At 35.2% G+C, this 16,669-nt stretch overlaps 2 protein-coding genes and 1 pseudogene across 2 annotated transcripts; 1 reads left to right on the top strand and 2 right to left on the bottom strand.

The window, feature by feature from the left end:
* Positions 1 to 220: 220 nt before the first annotated feature.
* On the bottom strand, positions 221 to 8,642 carry LOC125818247 (clathrin interactor EPSIN 1-like). Its single transcript, XM_049497788.1, has 11 exons — positions 8,564 to 8,642; positions 8,379 to 8,430; positions 5,209 to 5,288; positions 5,027 to 5,105; positions 4,747 to 4,830; positions 4,468 to 4,613; positions 4,147 to 4,365; positions 2,768 to 2,928; positions 1,292 to 1,464; positions 806 to 1,199; positions 221 to 697 (listed from the first exon to the last, which is right to left on the bottom strand). The coding sequence occupies exons 1-11, from the start codon at positions 8,602 to 8,604 to the stop codon at positions 486 to 488; spliced, it is 1,641 nt and encodes a 546-aa protein (XP_049353745.1). The 5' UTR covers positions 8,605 to 8,642; the 3' UTR covers positions 221 to 485.
* LOC125818423 (U6atac minor spliceosomal RNA) lies at positions 7,030 to 7,105 on the bottom strand (annotated as a pseudogene).
* A 1,499-nt stretch (positions 8,643 to 10,141) lies between the features above and the next one.
* On the top strand, positions 10,142 to 16,492 carry LOC125818256 (vacuolar protein sorting-associated protein 32 homolog 2-like). Its single transcript, XM_049497803.1, has 8 exons — positions 10,142 to 10,314; positions 11,302 to 11,501; positions 12,584 to 12,683; positions 14,443 to 14,528; positions 14,628 to 14,719; positions 15,268 to 15,382; positions 15,462 to 15,657; positions 16,258 to 16,492. Exons 2-7 carry the CDS (start codon positions 11,430 to 11,432, stop codon positions 15,651 to 15,653), a joined length of 657 nt encoding a protein of 218 aa, XP_049353760.1. The 5' UTR covers positions 10,142 to 10,314; positions 11,302 to 11,429; the 3' UTR covers positions 15,654 to 15,657; positions 16,258 to 16,492.
* The last annotated feature ends 177 nt before the right edge of the window (positions 16,493 to 16,669 follow it).

Genomic DNA, 16,669 nt, shown 5'->3' with positions numbered 1-16,669 from the left:
CACCGTGCAGGAAGATTCTTTGTTCTCAAGACTTAAACCCGAAACCTCTAGTGGAATCCCAACCATCCCACCTCACTCCTTGGTGGTCTACATTTACCATTAGATTTTTGAAACATTGACATGAAACCATTAAGTAGCAATTTGGTTGTCTTCTGATTGGATCACCAAGAGTCAGAATAGTATCAGCTAGTGTGGACAAGCATGTACCAAAATAGTACTTACTAGGTAACTTTAGAATTGAGTGACATCTATTTTATATAAATGGGAAATGCCTATGACATGATTCATAAGATCAAGTACAAGAATATTTCTGCATTATAGTTGCATAGTGTATGAATTAGTGGCCTGGTATTAACACAACATTGATCACTTTCCTAACTTGCACCGATATGCTGTTCTTCTCTACTTCAATATAGCTGTGAGATTCACAAATGAATACTGAGAGGAAGCTGGGGAGAACGAATATCAGTTGTTTTGATGAAAAATCACTTCTGGAAGTTGCCAAATTGATAGTTTTGATGACTTGAAAAAAAGTCATCTGCACCAGTTGCTGTGGACGTGAACCCGGATTGGCCAAGTTTGGGTCCTTGACCCATAGCTCTACCCATGTAAAAAGTGGTTGGCCCTTTTTCCTTCCCATCCGACCTATCGGTCAATCCACCCATGATGCCTACATCTGCAAGGTTGACCTTTGTAGCTGTAGGGGAAACAGAATGTTAAGTGCAATCATCTATACAACAAGTAACTATTGCCTGAGTTCTACTCTGAAGCTAAGCATACTATGTATAGGCATAGAGAAACTTACGTGCAGCAATATTCAGATCAATGAGTCCACGGCTCAATGAATCAGCCCATATTCCGGAGCTGACTTGAAAATTATCCTTCTTCGGTGAGGGCTTTGTTTGGAGAGGAGATTTGTCTAATTTGGTAGGAGTCTGCTGATTCCCACCACTGGTGGCACTTACATTGGGTACTGATATAGGATCAGCAGGGGAAACAAATGCACCAAAAGGATCAGAACTATCAAAGTTATTTAGTGGAACTGTAGCAAATGGATCGACCATAGTAGTATTTATCTGGACTGGTTTTGAAGATTTGACGTTGGGTTGAACAACAGGATCTGGTGCAGCAAAAAAATCCATTGTTGAAGAAGCTACAGGTGAAGAGGAAGGCGGGGAAGCAAACAGATCTACACTTATCTGCAGAATAGAACATGGTCAATTTATACCTAACAACAAAAAAATTACAATTGCAAAGAAGCATGAACCGGAGACCAAGACGTTTCCCCCACCTTGGACTCTGGTTTCACAGATACAAAATTGGCGTCAGCAAATAAATCAACCTCCGATGGATGACTGGTGACAGAAGAATTATCAGCTGGAACAGATGTTGGTGCATCCAAGAGGTCACCCATCAAATTTTGCCCAAATAGATCTACTTGGCCAGAGTTTCCTGTAGAAGGCTCTGCTTGACAGTGAAAGAAGTAGTTAATTGCAAGGAAACAACTGCACCACAATCCCGAACCAGCTATAAGATGAATTGCATGGAATAGGTTCCAGATGAATTAATTATCAGCAAGAACCTTTTTAAAAATATTTTGCATAACAGAAGCCCCCACCCCCCGCAAAAAAAAAACATTTACTTGGGAATTGCCCCATCTGAATTCATGGAAGGTTGTTGAGAACAAATTTTCAAGTTCCTTAGGCTTTCTTCCCATTTTTCAGTAAATCAAGTCCTTAAGCTTTTACTGGCAGTCAAAAGAATTAAAAGAATCAATCAGAGACTGGTTGACTAAAGAAAGACGTAATTGCGGAACCCCTAATCACACAAGCAACAGGCTGACTACATGAACAAATAGAAAAAGGCGAAGATGCGGGCAGAAGAGGGTATATAAAAAATAAAATAAACTACTCCTCCCGTCTCAAACTAAAACTAAAAGACTTGCACAAGGAAATTTGATGCTGTGACTTGGAGCATTAAAATATTATCTTAAAGCTACCTCATAAAGCATATATAAAGAAGAGACATGAAATCATGAGGACTGACCACAATGAAAGATGTCACTCTATTTATTTTTCATTTCTTTGAAATGTTTTAGGATGTCCTTTTTTTTTTGTTTGCTCCCAAGTAGTTGGAGACTGACTTATTTTCCTTTATATCACAAGTCATTTCCTTAAAAAAAAGAAAATAAGTTCCAGCAACACCCAAAGTTTTAAAACCTCCATGTCTTACTTTCTGACACATATTTTCTCAACTTTGCAAGTCAGAAATTCCTGTCAACAGCACCCCATCCCCACCCCCGCATGTTTGGAACATCCAAAGTATTTGATGCACCTCCTCAACCAGATAAGAAATTGATTTAAAGATGAACGTCTTCTCTACGAAACAGAAAGGAAAGCAGGACAAGCAAACCTTGTATTTCACTTTCATAACCAATTAACTGCTTTAGCATCTTGTGGTCCAGCCCACATCTTTTTTTCCTTTTTTAAGGCATCACAAGGCAGACATCTTTTTACAATTTACTTGGTTTTCCCCTTGGAAAGAACCTAAGCTTTTGAAAGAAAATTCTTCCACTTCTGCTCATGAGACCTCTATCTTTTGGCACAAACCACCTAGTTTGGAAAAGTGACACTTCGCTTTTGTATGCAAAACTTTAGTGACATTTCACCTTTAAATGCAAAACATTATGGGGACTTGGAAAGTGAGGGCCTTCTGGAAAACATAGACTAGAATTGCAAATGTTAAAGATTGATATAAAGATACTTACTAGTACTTGAAGTCCCTCGAGGATCAAAATCATCAAAATCTTCCTCATATTTACTTGAAGATGCAGCTGCGCTCTGTGAAGGACTAGAACTAGCTTTATCAGGTTTACCTACTCTCTTTGCGGTCTTTGATCCACTAGCTGAAGCAGTGGCTTGCACATTGCTGCAAAATATTCTCAAATTCAAGAAAAGGGAGATATAATGAGGTTGAAATGCAACAATACGAACCGTTGTATGTGATGAAAGTCACTTAAACTTCAGTCAATTTGAAAGCAATGAAGAAGAAAAAATAAAGTTCAAACTGGTGCATATAAGCTGTCTAAACATATGGGAGGGAGAACTAAACAACAATTGAGGCCCGAAAGAATGCATGGAGCAGACTGTGCAGACACCATTCAGAAAATTGAAGACCCAATTGAGAAGAGAATCAATGTAGAAAAAGAGACAAGTTTCTCTCTATCATATCAAAATAACTAATACAACTCTTTATTCCAGTTACCTTTTCTTCTCTCTTTTGTCTCCTCTCACATCTCTCTCGCTCTCTCTATGCTTTCTTACACTTCTCAGTCAATAGAAACTAGACAACAGCACACTCTATTTCCTCTAGTCTACACTCTACATCACTCTCTTCAGACACAGCAGCCTACAAACCCATTAACCTGCATATAGCAATCCTAAAGGTGGTCAACAAAGTTACGAGATTCGAACCAAGAACAATCCAAATGCAGTTGCCTCTTTATGGAAGATTTCAGCAGTTCTTTATCAATTATAATCTCCTTTCTGATTATGGAGCAAAAGATGACCAAAATAACAAAAAAAAAAAAAAAATTTAAACTATGCTATGTCATTCAGGTATGAGTAACTGAGGGATATGTTAAATTTCTAAGAAGGTTTTAGCGCATTTGTATGGTCCATATATAGTGCACATAACCATGTCATACTCATTTAACATGGGCCTGGTTGAGGCAATTGAAGAGCCTAAATTTAAACTTGCTTTGGACAGGAAAGTTATGCGGTGGGGATGAAATGAGAAAGGAGGAAAGACGGTAACAAAAGAACCTCAGTCTCAAGCATGTTGGCTCTTTTGTTTACTGATCAGGTATATGAAAGAAAAAGAACTTATTGACCCTTTTTCTAGGCATAAATATCTCTTCATCTTCTGCAAAGATTCAAAACAACTGGCAATTGGATGGTTATGCATCAGTACATTACAAGCCGTTAGCAACTATAAGGAAAGCAATAGTTAAAAAACCCAAACCACAAACCCCATATATGAATCACACGAGTTTCTCAACCAACAGTACATGGTTAAGAATCAAAGAGTGCAGTAAAATAGAAAGGATAAAGTGAAGCATAGTGCAGAAAAAAAAATCATACAGACCTTCCATAAGGAGATGACCCCTTTTTTGATTTAAAAGTACTTCGGTCAACCTTATCTTCACCATACCGATCCTTGTCCTTGTAACTATCCTTGAATGAATTTCCATCATTTTTATTTCCAAAACCTCCATAGCGATCACTACTCTGAAAGTTGCCGCTGCTACTAAAAGAGGAAGAGCTTGACTTAACTGTTACTCCGGAAGATGACAGTCCAAAGTACCTAAAAGGTAGCATTTCCATCATGACCGTGCAACCATGGCACTAGTTACGAGGGGATCTTAAGTAATCTAAAGCAAAGTCAGACACTAAAGCATTTCCTTACTTGTCGCGATTTGCAGAAGCTTTTTCTCTAACCTCTTGTATCTTTTCCTTGTTATTCAATAGTGCCACAATGTTTTCTGCTTTTTTCCTCACATTGATTCCCATATCTTTCCCATTGGGTTCAACATACTCGAAACTTGCGAGAGACTTGAGTAGCAAAAGTAAACAGGGAAACATGTAAATACACGATAAGGAGGCTAAAGACCAAACTCTTTTTAGTATGACTATGAAACAACTGTCACTGACAAAGAAATTAATATAATGAAACAAAAATACGTACTGAGATCTGATAGGTATGTTCTACAATCTCATCAACTGCGCGCTCAGATCCATGTGCCACCAAATACTCTATAACAGACAACGACTGGTAACAAAATCATTTCACAACTATTAGACCTTAGATAAGATTCAAGAAAGTGTATAGAAAGGAAACTAAATGTAAACAAAACTGACCACCAGAAGCTTGACTTTTAAATTTTTTCCACTATTTTCTACAGGTTCTTAATTTTGCAAACACTCAACTACAAAACCTTGATACCATAAAAAGATATAATACACACCTTATAGACATAACGCCAGTTCTTCCCTGTTTCAGGCAATCTTGACCACAAGACATTCATAACCATCTGACACTCAGAGCTGCAGAATGCACCAGTAATCGATGGGTCAACAAATTTACCTTTATGATGAGAACAAATACCAAAATCCATAAGAATTAGCAACTTTATCGATGAGGTCATACAATTTTTTTGTGGCCTGAGCTATATCAGCCAATGCAGTACCATGGGGGCCCCAAGGTTCGTCATCCGTAGCATCCAATACCTATTCAAATAAAAAATCACTACATTTTAATCAGATCACAAAGGGGATAGGAGACAGAGCATATGATGAAAATCCATTGTTTTTAAATGTGAAAAAATAGAAAGCCATATGCGCAATTGCTTTAGGATGGTACCATGATAACTTTAACTGCAAGATTTATTCCCTAACAACCCACAGAAGAAAGAAGAAGAAGAAAAAGGAAATGCAGCAGAAGTAGAACTGGCATAGGAAGAGGACTACATATAGAAGATGAAGAAGTAGGAGTCATTTCAAAGGGGGAAAAGGAAGATAAGAGGCAATTCTGAGAATTTGCAAAACAATACTAGTTATAGAAGAATTGCTGCAACCCACAGAGAGAAGACAACAAAAAGTACACAGAAGTGTATCGTGAGAGGAGTCCTACTATTCACAAGTGAAGGTCCTATTTCTTTATCCTCCTTTTCTCCTTTTTTTTCTTAATCTTTTAAGATCAAATTCAAAGAAGTGATAGCTTGTCCCTCTGATTATTTTGTGCCTCACTGTCTGAAGACCACACTTCTTCAACTCGCCCCATTTCACCCATAAGAAACGGTGGTCCCTCACTTCACATGCCCTCTCATGATTACCTGTAAATAACTCATATATGATGCAATCTATATAACTAAAAGTTTCCGCAGTAATCTCACCATGTAGTCTGCTTTTTTTTCCCCGTATCTCACTATCTGATACTATTGTGTGCATGTGGAAAAGTAAAACAGAAAAAGCCATAACCACATGCCTAGACAAATAAAATCACCATCAGCTCGACATTATTATGACTTTCACAAATCTCATTTGCGCATCAAATGATGACTTTTTAAAGATAAACAAATTTTGTTTGCTAAACTTATCTTCAGTGACCCAACACATTGTTGCTTATTCCATTGTTCTTTTATGTTTTCTTTGCTATTATTTTTCCTCCCTCTATCAGGTAACAGAGAAGGGAAAGCAAGGATATCCTTAAAGCTTTAAAATGCAAGGCTAGGTTCTCAACAGTATAGTGACTCTAGAAGGCAACCCAACAAGCAAAAGAATTACCAGGCTAGAGTAATCTTTTTTGCACTCCCGTAATGCATTTCTTAAACCCTAAAGGGCATGTCATATAAATGACGCTAAATTATAACTCGAACAAAGGAAATCGTGTAGTTATTGTTTTTCCTTTTTCCAGTTGCAGGAGATACTGATTGTTGTTTGTGTGCTATGGATACAGTAGAGACTCAGCAACATCTTTTTGTAGATTGCACATGGATTGTAGAGGTTCAGGGAGCAATGAGTAGATGGTCTGGCATCCCAATCCCAACCAAAAATGTAGAGGAATGTATGCGCTGGATCAAGAGCAGATAATGGAGACAATTTCGCAAGGAACTAGCAGCAGCAATATGTGGTGCCTTGATCTATTATGCATGGCAAGCAAGAAACTGGAGAGTGTACAGGGGTTTGAATATAGACACAGGATTTATAACAATACAAATACAGAAGGAAATTAGAGAAAGGGTGAGCATGATCACAGGATCTCGGTAAGAAAGAAGATGCCAAGTTTTGATACAGAGAATTTGAAATTAATAGAGGTTTTGTTTGTTTCTTTTTGGAAAGTATGATGGAGGTCTAGCTATAGAAGCTGAATAATCTTCCTAGAAGGGGATTCAGATCACTAGATGCTCTTAGATTGTAAAAACATGTTGAGTTGCTTTGGTTGGTATGAGAATATTCACAGTTTATTGCCAAAAAAAGGTAAAGTCCGAAGGCTGTTCCTGTCCCTGTCGGGGGAGATGCCAACCATCTCTCCTTTCTACGAACACATGTTTTCCTTTTTTTATTTTGGACAAATAAGGTGATTATGATGACAAAAATCATCAAGAAGTGCAAAAGATTACATGTGCAGAAAAAGCCAGGTGTAACAAAAACTAAAAGGTGCAGATCAGCATTAAAATACAGCACCATAAGGTCTCTGGTTCAATTCTCAGCAGACACAAAAAACACTAGGTGATTTCTTGTCAACAGGCTCCCATCCATCTGATACTTGTTGATGATGGAAGGTGGCATGTATCCGGTGGAATTAGTCGAGGAGCACACAAGTTGTCCCGGACACAATGATATAAAAAAATAAAATACAGAGCACAGAAACTACAATATCCTCGGATCTTAATCTCTTATGGTCAATTCCCATTAAACCCAACAAAGTTGTCCACACAATTAATGCAAGTTGTGTCATATGCAAAAATGACTGTCGATTCCTAACTCATGCAGTTTCCTGATCAAGATGACGGACAAACATGCTTGAAGATGTTGATGAACCATACTAATGTGAGTGACAGAATATTACAGTTCGCAATGCATGTGAGAAAGAGGTTGATATATACCACAACATATTAAGTATAAAGCTATTGATCAACGAGAAGGAAACTGAAAGCACCCCAAAACCAGTTCAGCAAAATCAAAAGCAGTTCAGACAAATCCTAAGTTTAGTAATCAGTCAATGTGGTTAACTTGAGCCGATTAGTGGGAAAACAAAAACTTGAATTTTCCCTTCCTTTCCCCCTTTTCCAGTTTCTTTTTTCTTTTGAAACTAGAAAGTGAGCCTTAGAACAAAGTAAAGTTGTCCCCATTTGACCTATACATCAAGGGTTCGAGTTGTAGAATTAGCTAATGAGCTTACATGAACAAATGTATGCAATGCACCCTGCCTCCCTTCTTCTTTCGCCTGTAAGACACATGCTACCTTTATTAGTGGTAGGTGCATGGATACTAACTAGACCCCACTCGTGGAATTACACCACCTATGTTTTTGTTGGTACATGGATCCTTCACACTCAACGACTTAAAATCTTGGAAAAATTTCTTAATTTCTTGGTTATGCGCCTGATGTGTATTCTACAACTATGTTGATCGGACCCTCCAAAATTGTTACCGCACCCGTTTTGAATTCTCCAAAGTCCAAAATGCACTACTTTTGAAGTATCAAACACGCACCCAAGAGTCTGAGCAACCTAGTAATCTACAAGACTATACTAACACATGCTAAAAAAAAAACAAAACTGAAAGCTGACATAATAAATTTCTAAGCATTTTTACCTTTTGCTCGATCTCTGGAACCTTCAACACTTTCAAATTAACCTCCCTCTTTCTGCAAAACACAGTATAAAACTTACAAAGATTAAAAAAAAATCTGATAGAACAGGAAAAAATTGCAAAATTATTCACCAAATTGAAATTAAAAACACGAGAAATTAAGAGGGTAAAAGGGAAAAAGGGGTTACATTTCGCGAACCGTTTGATCGAATACCTTCATGAAATCCATTATTCGATCTGCAAATCATCAAAATTCAATTAAAAAAATTAAGCTTAAATTCGTAAAAATATGTAATCGAAACTGAAAAAAATGATTCTTTATATATTTTGGTAATTTGTATGAAAAAAATATCTGCAACCGATGAGATCTCTAGAAATCTTACAATGCTCAAACAGAGATGATGAAGAAGAAAGACGAAGTTCGTTATGATTTTTTTACGTTTATTTTGTTCTTTTATATTTCCTATCGTGGATATATATAAAAAATAATGGACAAATTCTTTAATATTCATTCGTACCAAAAGCTGGTGGGTGACGTGTGAGTTAGACGCATGATAAAGGGGTGATATGTGAATTAGACTCATGACAAGAGTATTAATTGAGTTAGATGCATGAAAAGGGGTTTGGTTCAACCATGTTAATAATAATAATATATTATTTGATATATTTTATAATTGATATTGTTTTGAGAAAGGAGTTCGACCAACCGACGATATTAATAATAACAACAACATATTTAGGATATGTTTTATATGTGGTGTTTGAGAAAAGTGGTGTACATCTTTATTTTGTGAAGGCAAAATAAATAGTTTATTTTTGATAAATTTTTGAATTAAGTAACACATATCAAAATTAAGAATGAAAAATAATTACATGAATGAATAAACATATCGGGATAAAAATGTATATGAGAATAGTAATAACAATAAAATAATTAGATAATCAAGATAAGGATTTAGTTGATAAATAAATCATATCAAATATAAAGTTAAAATTATCTTAGGCAATATAATAAATATTGAATCTATATTTATCTTACGTATTTATATATTTTTAAGATTCTATTAGTTAAAGATATTGATTTGCCATTATGATTAAATACATGTCACAGATTTCAATGCATTGCTACAAAAAAACAATAACAAAAACAGATAAAAAGAGTGAACCTATATATGAAAATCCAAATCATACTTTGTGATTTTTCAATTTAAAAAGATGGTCTTTAAATAGTGAAGGAAAATATATATTAAGAAGTATAAATTTTGTGATTATAAACATATTTAATGTGAAATTATAAATCATTTATGAATGTGCTATAATATATGAGATTATTTCTTCTTTTCTTCTTTAATAAGAGGCTTTAATTTCGAAACTATACAATACGAATCTGAATTAATCGAGCTCACGATCTAACACAGATTAAATGAGAAAACAAAAAAAACTTATTCTTGTGTGAAGTTAACCCCAAATACTATTTAAATAAAAAAGTAATAAAATTACATAAATATCAAATCTTTATTCCAACTTAGAAAATCTCTTTTTATAATATAACAACAAACATATCTTAACGTAAAATTATAAATCACCCACGAATACGATGCAATAGATGAGACTGCACCTTCGGTCCTCCTTTTATAAGAGGTTTTGGTTTCAAACACATTTCCCCCAAATGAACCTTACATGACGTGAATCAATTTTTTTTTTGAATTTAACCACAAATTCTATTTAAATAAAAAATAAATAAATCTTATTTGTCTGTAATAGAAGTTTAATCAACGGCCTGTTATAGGTTACACTCTTTTCTCCTTCTCCAAATATAAGAAATCTTCAAAAGTCCCAAATTTTTAATCTCCATAAATAAAAAATAAAATAATTAAATTTCTACAAAATCATCGACCGATTGATCAATTTACTCTTCAATACTTCAAATTTTTCCCAGGTTAGTTAATGTATTCTACTGCCAATGTACCGGAAAAGAAGATGGTTGGATTGGGGAAAAAATTAGATTTTTTTCATATGAATACAAGATTTGTATGCCCATTTTTTTGATTGATTGTTTTAGTTAGTGGGTTGTGATATTTTTGAGTTTTTGTTTCAGGGATTGTGTAATTTTGAGTATTTTGGAGTTTGTGTTGGACCCAATTGATTTGGGATTGAGGGGTAGTTGATTGATCGAACTCTGGAGATTTTGCTGACTCGTATTGTAGATTGATTATTTTAGCTAATGGATGTGAAAGTTTCGATTTTTTGTTGCAGTACTTGTATAATTTTGATTATTTTGGCTAATGGGTGTGAAATTTTCGAGTTTTTGTTGTGGTAATTGTATGGTTTTGAAGTTAGACTCAATAGATTCGGGATTGAGGGGTAGTTGATTGATCGAACTGTGAAGATTTTGCCTACCCATTTTTGTAGATTGATTATTTTAGCTAATAGGTGTGAAATTTGATTTTTTGTTGCATGAATTGTATAGTTTTGAAGTTTTTGTTGAACACAATTGATTCAGGATTGAGGGGTAGTTGATTGATCGAACATCTGGAGATTTTGCTGACTCGTACTGTAGATTGATTATTTTAGCCAATGGGTGTGAAATTTTGATTTTTGTTGTTGCGGGAACTGTATATTTTTTTTAATTATTATTTTGAAGTTTTTGTTGGACCCAATGGATTAGGGATTAAGAAGAAGTTGATTAATCGAACTTTGAAGATTTTGCTGACCCATTTTGTGGATTGATTATTTCAGCTATGGGTGTTAAAGTTTCGATTTTTTGTTGCATGAATTGTGTAATTTTGATTATTTTGAAGTTTTTGTTGGACCCAATGGATTCGGAATTGAGGGGTAGTTGATTGATGGAACTTTGAACATTTTGCTGATCTTGCAGATTGATTATTTTAGCTAATGGGTGTGAAATTCCGATTTTTTGTTGCAGGAATTGTATAATTTTGAAGTTCTTTTTGGGACCCCATTGATTCGGGATTGAGGAGTAGTTGATTGATTGTTTGGTGGGTTGAACTGTGAAGATTTTTTGCTGCAATCAATTCCTGTGCAAAATCGAAAATGTTTAAGCGATTACTTGGAAAACCCAAACAAGAAACAAATGCTCTAGCAACATTAGACAAGTTAAATGAGGTATGCTCCTGTTTAACTGCCTTCTTTGAAATTTACTTCTATAGAATGGAATGAATGTAATTGAATCAATAAAGAGGATTCATATAGCCAATCTCAACTAGCTTGGAATTAAGGTCAGTTTGATAGTCGACTTGTTTTTCTTTATTGAGACAACTGATTCATAGTTGGGAGGCATCATAGAGGATTCATATAAGCATCCGAGTTTGTGATCGAAGTCTGGTTGATGAGATATCTTTTTGGGGTCAACTAATTCATGGTTGGTGATGTAAAGATCCAAACTTTCTGATGGTGAAAAAGAGAAAGAAAAAATTCATGGTTGGGGGGCATCATATGGACTCTAGGGAATTAAAATTACGGTCTTTCCTTGAAGAGTTTATGCAGAGTGTTTGTCATATCTCCGATTTCAAGGCAATTATGGTAGAAACTGCCAATACTGTTTCGACAGACGAATAACTAATTGCATGTATAATATGTACAAAGGGGCTTCTCTTTCCAGAACATCTGGGAAGAAAGTTAAGGGTTCATCTATTTCTTTTAATCTAACTACGTTAAAGCTTGTTTTCTTTTATTGAGAGTGCTCTGATAAACAGATGCTTTGTCTTTTATAATTTTCACATTTTAAACAATATTCAGGTTTAAGACAGGCTGATGCAGTTCCATAGTCGTTTCACTGTCCAAAACTGTAGAACATGAATTTTCCTGTGTTCTTTCCCCTGTAAAGCTGAACATGAATCTCATTATAATTAAGGATACAAAAGAGAGTTTTAGTTGGAAGCTGTGGGGCATTATCTTAATGCAAACTAATTCATCATTTTTGTGGTCCATTTGCAATAAATATTGTTTGGTGATATTTTTTCATATTAATCATTCTGCATACGAGGTGCAGCCCTTTTTAGTGAGTCTCAATAAGACACAGGTGGCTTATGGATACTTTTCCAGATGCATTGTGTCATACTTGTGCTCAAGTCTTTCCAAAGACCTTCACTTATTCATGTTTAGTGTCTGTTGAAGTAATTAGCTGTGTTAAAAATTATCAAGTAAATTTAAAGAGCTTCTGTTTGACTTTTGGTTATGCTTTACAGACGCTTGAAATGCTTGAGAAAAAGGAGTCAGTTTTATTGAAGAAGGCTACTGCTGAGGTTGAAAGAGCGAAGGAATTTACTAGAGCAAAAAATAAAAGGGGTATGATATCCTGAAAATCATTTGTATGAAAAGGCTAATTTTTCATACGTAGTTCCCTTGGTCAGGATATGTTTACATTAATATTTCTGCAGTTGTATTAAGTGTCCTGATTTTTCTCCATTTACTTTATTATGATGCACGTAAGAATGGGACTCTCTACTAGAAGAATCTTTGCTTACTTGTGTGGGTGAACTGTTGGATTGAGATATATTTGTATCATCTCAGAAATCATGTAATGTTGTTTGCCTTCATATTTTGTGTTAGATTATGTTGGTTCTCTATTGTGTACCTGCAAGTTTAACGTTGAAACATCAATCTGTCATTTGGTACTTCAGTTATATGTCTACCGTATAAAAGGTAAAAAAGAAAAATATTAAAAGGAGTAAATGTTGCTATATTAAGGTAAACTCTAAAGTCACGGTTGCGAATTTTCTTTTTAAGAATTAAATCATGGTTGTGAATTGTCATCTCATATTTACCTTTCTCATTGAGCTTTTCGTGTGATTTCTTTGTGGCAGAGTTAGGTTTTGTGGGGGGGGAGGGGGGAGGGGGGTTCACAAGTCCATAGGGTTATTCTACAAGGTTCTTATTTCCACATATTTGTAGGGAAGAGTGAAAATTCAAAAGAAAATTTAATGATTAATGCTTCTGAGAGAGATTTTCTTTGGTTGTTAATGGTCAATGTAAGATGGAAATAATTAGGCCTTTGTTTCCTTGTAAATTAGGATGATTGTCCTTACTTGATAACTGGCATGCATAGGCTACTATACTATTAAATACTTGAAAATACATGTCTGACTCTTTTTTTGTGTTAAATGCAACACTAGTTTTTAGATATGTTTCTGCTATTTTCTTGGGATGACCGGAAAAGCTAATTCGATATTTTACAACTAGCTTAAGCGTTGGATTTTTGTTCCAACTGGAAACTTTATTATTCCAACTAACCCTCTTAGTGTTTACCTTATAATAGTATTATTATAGAAAAATTCATATAAGAAATCTATATAAGTTAAAATTTCCTTCTTGACAAATTCACCACGGATGAACATCTTATGGAAAATTGAGTTTCAGCTGAAAACACAAGTGAAATTACTCCGTTTTCGGGCTTTATTGCTGGTCTATTATTTGGCATTTTTCCTAGATGACATAGAAGCTCAGAGATTTTTGCTTTGCAAATTGCAATAGTCTTTAAGTATTTGCTTATCTGGTTAAAGTCTGGAAAACTGTTGTGTTTTTGCTTTACCATATGACTTTTCCCACGTAAAGACCTGGGAAAAAGGCATGTTTTGGCTTCTCGTAATGATAGAGGAAACTAATTTGGATAGAGTAATTTATTATCTTTGTGGATCACACATATATTCCTCCGTTCCATAATAGTTGTCCACTTTCCCCTTTACACGCCCCTTAATAAATCATAAATAAGAAAGGTATTTTTACTAATTTACCCTTTACTCTTTTTAATACTATGTGTCTTATCTATCAATACCAAGATTAATAATGGAGGAACTTTTTTGGAGCTTTACAATTTATACTTTCAAAAGGAATTAATTTTAAAGGCAAAAATGGAATTGTTTAATTAATTATATCTTGGTTTTGTAATTTGACAAGTAATTTGGGACCGATATATTTAGTAATATGAACAAGTAATATGGGACGGAGGGAGTAGTAATTTGAGAACATACTAAGTGAATATTATGGTTTTGCCAGTTTTTACTTCTTTTTGGCAACATTTTTGATGAATTGTTTGTTCTACTTTCAGCTGCAATACAATGTTTGAAAAGAAAAAGGCTCTATGAACAGCAAGTCGAACAGCTTGGAAATTTCCAATTGCGTATCCATGATCAGGTGCTCTTGTGTTCTGCTAGATCTCATAATCTTATACACATATTTCGTGTCATAATATCACAATATAAGCATAGGCGTTTTGTTGGATTTGGGTTTCAGATGATACTGCTAGAAGGTGCAAAAGCCACAACAGAAACCGTTGATGCTCTTAGAACTGGAGCAGCTGCAATGAAAGCCATGCAGAAGGCAACGTAAGTTGTATATGCACTATGTTGCTGCAGTATCTTTAATTCGCTGTTGTTTAGTATAGCTACATAGTGTTTGCCCTGAAAGACTTCCTAGTCCAGAACACAAAATGGTCAAATGATATATAAGAGGTCTCCAATCCAATCCTTTGCCCGATACTGGCTATCGTATCAAGGCATCATATTTCCTTGTAGTCTTCTTTGTGCATCACATTTGAAAGATGCATTCTGTCACAATCGAGTAAGTTTAGAGGCTTGAACCATAATCGTAACGGATGGGATGCCACTTGAATATCGTGGCTTAAATCTGTAATACTAACTTCTAGTTATTAGTAGTAGAGGTACAATCAAGCTTTCTACACAAAAGCATGATTACAGTTTCGTGAATCAGTTGCATCTATGCAGTGTTGTTCTCTGTGTTATCCAGATTTCTTCATTGCATCAAGGTCAAACTCAAATATATGCTAGAAATTAAGTTCTTCTTTTTGTTATGGTTGGGTGTCTTTTGTTAAATGGAGTTCTCTTGCCTGATATTATCTAGTTTTTCTGTTCAGGAATATTGACGATGTTGACAAAACAATGGATGAAATCAATGAGCAGACTGAGAACATGAAAATGATTCAGGAAGCGTTATCTACACCAATTGGTGCAGCTGCTGATTTTGATGAAGTATGTACTTGGACAATTCTTTGTTTTTTTAATACCTCCTCTCTGCGTCTGGACAATAATTCGTATCAATTTTTTGTAGGATGAGTTAGAGGCAGAACTTGAAGAACTGGAAGGAGCTGAGTTGGAGGAACAACTCCTTCAGCCTGCTACTACTGCCCCTTCTGCACCTATTCATCTGCCTGCTGGTAGGCAACAAGTGCGTCCTGCTGCCCAGCACAGCAGAACGGAAGAAGATGAACTTGCTGCTTTGCAGGCTGAAATGGCTCTTTGACGAGGTCATTTTCTTGTTCTCTATTTCTTGTGATTACTGCTAAGTATCTGAGACTATGAACACTACCAGTGCTATTTTCGTTGGGTCAATTATAATTTATAAATGAAACATGCTATACTTATCTAGTTTTGCAATTGTTTGAAGGAAAGAATGTTTCATGTAAAACCTAGTGTAAGATGACGTTGTGCATTACAAACCTGTTTACAAGTTGTAGGTTAAACAGATTAAATGAAAACCTCTAATTCATGTTCTCCCACTTTCACATCCCCTGATTTTCGCTCAGAAGTTAATCAAGTGGTGCCTAGACATGGAATGAGTACAGTTAAAACCATCAGATACGTTCTTGTTTGCTTGTTATTTAGCTAGCTTGCTTCCTTCCCTTCCCTCGGTTCTTCCTCAACACTTGGAAACACTACTAACGGGAAGGGAAAAGGGACCTTGACGGCCACCTTAAGGGAATGTAGACTAAAAAGAACTGAGAAAAGATCTCATGTTCCCAATGGATTTGATTTTCATGAAGCAGCTGAAATCGTGTTGTTTCAACTGATACGTACTTGTCTGGTTGTTTTTGAAGTTTCTGACTGTTTCATTTGGTGTTTTGCAGTGATAATCGCCGAATAAAGAATGCTGTAAAGATCAAAAGTACTCTTTGTGGTGGATGATTTTTGAATTCTTGCAATGCAGCCTTAGCTTTACAAGTATAACTGTATAGATTACAGGAGTTGATTTAATATTTTATGTCAAAGTTGAAATGGGAAGAGTTTTGCTACTTTTACATGAAATTTCATTCTTGAAATTGTACAAAGTATCTCTTCTATCAACATTAAAGTACATTTTTTTGTGATCCAACTTGAAGCTGAAAGTACATTCCTATAACTTTTTTGGTGGTGTTTAAATTAGTTCATTCACATCTCGACTATTTGGTATCTGTTATTTTCCACCAGCACATGTATCAAGTAACTTGCTTATTAAGATTTAGGCGATGAAAAGATATAATATGTGCCATTGTATAAACT

This window comes from Solanum verrucosum, unplaced genomic scaffold, assembly GCF_900185275.1.
Source record: "Solanum verrucosum unplaced genomic scaffold, falcon-dt-bn FXZP01000253.1, whole genome shotgun sequence".
Lineage (NCBI taxonomy): Eukaryota > Viridiplantae > Streptophyta > Magnoliopsida > Solanales > Solanaceae > Solanum > Solanum verrucosum.
The sequence above is the reverse complement of the archived record's forward strand: the minus strand, read 5'-3'. Positions and strand labels throughout refer to the sequence as shown.

Bases quoted from the DNA above. Each gene is read 5' to 3' on its own strand.
- LOC125818247 (XM_049497788.1), bottom strand. From the start codon at position 8,604: ATGGATTTCATGAAGGTATTCGATCAAACGGTTCGCGAAAT. The intron at 5,106-5,208 runs GTATGACCTCAT...TGCATTCTGCAG, and splicing joins GCTCAGGCCACAAAAAAATT to CTCTGAGTGTCAGATGGTTA. The intron at 4,366-4,467 runs GTAAGGAAATGC...GCTACCTTTTAG, and splicing joins GCTTCTGCAAATCGCGACAA to GTACTTTGGACTGTCATCTT.
- LOC125818256 (XM_049497803.1), top strand. From the start codon at position 11,430: ATGTTTAAGCGATTACTTGGAAAACCCAAACAAGAAACAAATGCTCTA. The intron at 14,529-14,627 runs GTGCTCTTGTGT...TTTGGGTTTCAG, and splicing joins AATTGCGTATCCATGATCAG to ATGATACTGCTAGAAGGTGC. The intron at 15,383-15,461 runs GTATGTACTTGG...AATTTTTTGTAG, and splicing joins CAGCTGCTGATTTTGATGAA to GATGAGTTAGAGGCAGAACT.